This window comes from Azolla caroliniana, unplaced genomic scaffold (genome assembly GCF_043228905.1).
Source record: "Azolla caroliniana isolate FFs.n. ecotype wild unplaced genomic scaffold, voAzoCaro1.0.p SCAF_16, whole genome shotgun sequence".
NCBI classification, from domain to species: Eukaryota; Viridiplantae; Streptophyta; class Polypodiopsida; order Salviniales; family Salviniaceae; genus Azolla; species Azolla caroliniana.
The window spans coordinates 14,997,070-15,001,170 of NW_028230451.1; the positions used below are offsets into that span (position 1 = coordinate 14,997,070).

At 45.2% G+C, this 4,101-nt stretch overlaps 1 protein-coding gene across 1 annotated transcript; it reads right to left on the bottom strand.

Moving 5' to 3' along the window:
- Positions 1–902: 902 nt before the first annotated feature.
- On the bottom strand, positions 903–2,544 carry LOC147854056 (peroxidase 5-like). The gene is made up of 4 exons (XM_087332353.1): positions 2,256–2,544; positions 1,963–2,157; positions 1,637–1,802; positions 903–1,490 (listed from the first exon to the last, which is right to left on the bottom strand). Exons 1-4 carry the CDS (start codon positions 2,502–2,504, stop codon positions 1,105–1,107), a joined length of 996 nt encoding a protein of 331 aa, XP_087188479.1. The 5' UTR covers positions 2,505–2,544; the 3' UTR covers positions 903–1,104.
- Positions 2,545–4,101: the final 1,557 nt, after the last annotated feature.

Here is a 4,101-nt window from a genome sequence, read left to right on the forward strand (position 1 = left end):
TGATTGCTTGTTCCCTCCAAAAGGACCTCTCTAAATGCCACTAATCATCTACATTGGACCACTTCGTTAACAACTGAGAGATACTTGGATTGTTGTGTCAAATTAATTGAGCTCAATTGCGATTCATGGGGAACATCCAACCTAATCTTTCTCTAGGTGATTGCTTGTTCCCTCCAAAAGGACCTCTCTAAATGCCACTAATCATCTACATTGGACCACTTCGTTAATAACTGAGAGATACTTGGATTGTTGTGTCAAATTAATTGAGCTCAATTGCGATTCATGGGGAACATCCAACCTAATCTTTCTCTAGGTGATTGCTTGTTCCCTCCAAAAGGACCTCTCTAAATGCCACTAATCATCTACATTGGACCACTTCGTTAACAACTGAGAGATACTTGGATTGTTGTGTCAAATTAACTGAGCTCAATTGCGATTCATGGGGAACATCCAACCTAATCTTTCTCTAGGTGATTTGCTTGTTCCCTCCAAAAGAACCTCTCTAAATGCCACTAATCATCTACATTGGACCACTTCGTTAATAACTGAGAGATACTTGGATTGTTGTGTCCAATTAATTGAGCTCAATTGCAATTCATGGGGAACATCCAACCTAATCTTTCTCTAGGTGATTGCTTGTTCCCTCCAAAAGAACCTCTAAATGCCACTAATCATCTACATTGTCATCACCGTAGGATGTATGGTTCCCATATACAAGATGCACAAGATAGTGAGTGTGGTTGCATAGTGACTCTCCTCCATGTTCACAACAACTTTTCACATGGAAAATGACTGAAAGCTTGATGTTTTAAGGAATTTTCCATCCAAATGGTGAAGACATCATAAACAGTTACTCTTTCTTGCCACCACAAGTAGAAATCATTTTTGCGATTACATTAAGAATCATCATAATAGAATGAATGAAATGTTGATGGGTTCACAATGTGACGAGATAGATGGTCACACTAGCATTAGCATTGTATGTACCCTGAAAGAGTAAACCTAGCAAATAGTAGTAATAAGTACAAAGTATTAAGATAAGATAAGCCTAGCTAGCTTAGTTTAGGTAGCTGTGCCTGCCTCCCCATCTTTTTTCCTTCCTTCCTAGTTGGTGGACCGGCAATTGTGACGGATCTCGCCAAAGGCCGGGCCGAACAAGACATTGAGAGAGCTGAGCCGAACCATGGCGGCTGTGAACTTGAGCTCGAACAAGTTAGGGGCGGTGGAGTCGAGGTTGGAGCCGAATTGGCTCATCATGTTGTCGTGGAGGTCTTGGTCGGAGGTGAAGAGCCCGCGGTTGGCCGCTAGGTTGGTGTAGTAGTTGTGGTCGAATGTGTTGGGCGTGGTTGGGTCCAATGGGACGGTGGCATCGGGGTTGGCCGTGCACGTCCGCCGGAGCTCAGCAGCATAGGCCGGGTCCAGGGTGGGGTCATTGGCGGCCAAGCGAGCCGAGAAGGACGAGCAATGGGCGCGCCCAATGGTGTGGGCACCTGCCCAACGATAAAATATAAAGGGAATTTTTTTAGTTAGATGACAATGTGGTGTGGGTTTTTATTTTTTGCTTATGAATTTTAGTAACTATGTAATTGGAAGGAGAGACTTATAGTTAGATTAGATTAGATTTGAAGAGACTTGCCGGAGAGCGTGACCATCTCGTCTTGGGTGAGACCGTGGGCAAGGAAGATCTGCGTGAGGACGGGCGTGGTGAGCGACGGCGACGGCAGCCCAAGCGTCGCCGCCGCCGCCGAGGACGTCATCCCGTCGCGCCTCCCCGTCGGGACTTGCCACGTGGGCCCGCCCGTCTGAAACCAAATATATAAATAAATAAAAACAGTAGACAAAAAAACTTGTAAAGAGATCATTATCATATGATGGCCAGGCCAACTGGTAGACAGACACAACGAGAGATTAGTTAGTTTAGTTAGTTTAGTTAGTTAGGTTGATTTTTATTTATGTACATACCAGGACCACGGCGTCCCGGGCGGCGAGGGCCACGATGTCGGCGCAGGAGACGACGCCCGGACATATGGCCTCCACCGCCGCCTTGGCCGCGTCGATGACCTCGTACCCGCGCACGCTCTGGTTCGGCCCCGCCGCCTTCTCCACGGGCTGCTGCATCCCAGCCGTCTGATCCAGCAAGATCGACCCATCGCAGCCCTGCACATAAGAATTTACACCATTTTTAGCCCCCTCCCCTGTTAGTTATTCCACCTCCATTAAGAGCAGTGGTGTCGGCCACGTGAGATCTGTTTTACCTGCACGAAGCAGTCGTGAAAGATCAAGCGGAGGAGGGCGGGTGCGAGGGTGGGGTCCTTGCGGACGGCCGAGGAGACGGCGGCGGTGACGGTAGACTCGGCGCCAGGGCAGCTGACGGCGTAGAAATTGAGCACCTGTGCCTGCGACAGCTCCGCCGGTAACAGTAACGGGAGGAGGAGAAGGAGAAAGTGGAGGACATGGCAGTTCCGCCGCCCAGGCAGCGGCGGGTTTGCAGTCAAGGCCATCATAGCGAAGGACGCTTTGATCTTTTTAGTTCCTTTTTCTTCGTCTTTCCCGTTATGTAGAGAGACTGTGTAGTAATAAGCAGTAATAGCCAGCTAGTGGTAGACTGTAGTAGTACTATGTGAAATTGTGAATAATAATACTAATATTATTATTATTAGTATTATTAGTAGTGGTGAATGTAATGTTGATAAGACCGCCGTCCCTTGGCTGTTATGTTGATTCACATTAAATGCATGGATGGGCCCCTGGGATCGGAAGATATCCACGTGGCCATGCCACGTGGCATTCATCTTCTTACGTGGCTCGCTGCTCTTCTGATTTTTGTTTCCCCCCCTCCTCCCCATTTCATTTCTTAGCGCGTTTTTTTTAGTTCGTTACGTTACTTTTTGGTCTACACGGTTTGTCGGTTCCACATTTACTTGCTTATGTCCTGCGTCCAAGTGACACACACACACACTCTCTCTCTCTCTCTCTCTCTCCCTCTCTCTCTCACTTTTTCCCTTTCCATCCAATCCATCCACATCGAGACAACCATCCTCTCCTTTGCTTTTTGCCTTTTGCCTTTTGCCTTTTGCTTTTTGCTTGCCGAAACTTGCTTAGCGTGCACCTCTCGTATACACACTATCTCACACCGATCCCATGTGCATCTCTCAGCATTTACGGGCTATCTCACCAACCCTCAATATGTATCAACTATCTCGCTTTTATGTCAAACCTTTCATAATCCCCAATCTCACTTTTATGTCAAACCTTTCACAATCCCTAGTCTTCTTTATCTGCACTCTTTCTCTCGCACAACTCATGGACCGAGACGTTTGAGCTTTGCTCCTCTGGGATTTGTCGCCATCGGTTTCAATCCAGCAACGCAAAAACTATTGCTTGCTTTCCTTACACATTCAACCTCAAAACTTAATCTACATATATATCTAACAAAGAGTTGTGTCCTAATTCTTTGTATGTCCAAGGAGTGGACAGAGAAGTGGGCCACAAGATTGTTTCTTACTTGAAACCTCACTCCTCATGCTAGTAAAACCTCGCAACTTAATAAATGTCCTCGAAGTTTAATAGGCATTTTAACAATCATGGTTAGCCTCAAGATAATTGTAGTTCCCCATGGAAGGAAGTTATCTTTAGTTTTAGACTTTATCAAATATTATTCGAGATACCTATTGAAATTGTATTAGCGAAACTCCCTCCCCCCCCCTTCCCCTCACACACACAAATACTCATCAGTATATAACTTTGACGGTACTTATAACATCCAACGGAGATAAAATACTAAAAATGGTGCTCAATGTGTATAAATAGTGTTCATGTAGCACATAAATATATGTGTAATTCATTGTATGACAACAACATCCTAACTTATCACTCATGATTGTAACGAGCCAAGATTGTCTAGCTTGGTTGTGTCAAAAAATAGCATCTAATCTCCCACATAACCTCATTCCCTTCTTTATATAAGAACCATTCAATTGTTTGCTGTCATTGCCTTCCTTGCTTTGAAGTAAAAACTTTTAACCCTCACAAAAAGAACTAACCTCATGAAAGGTTGAGATCCATTTCCTTCTTTACCTAAGAACCATACAATCAATTTCT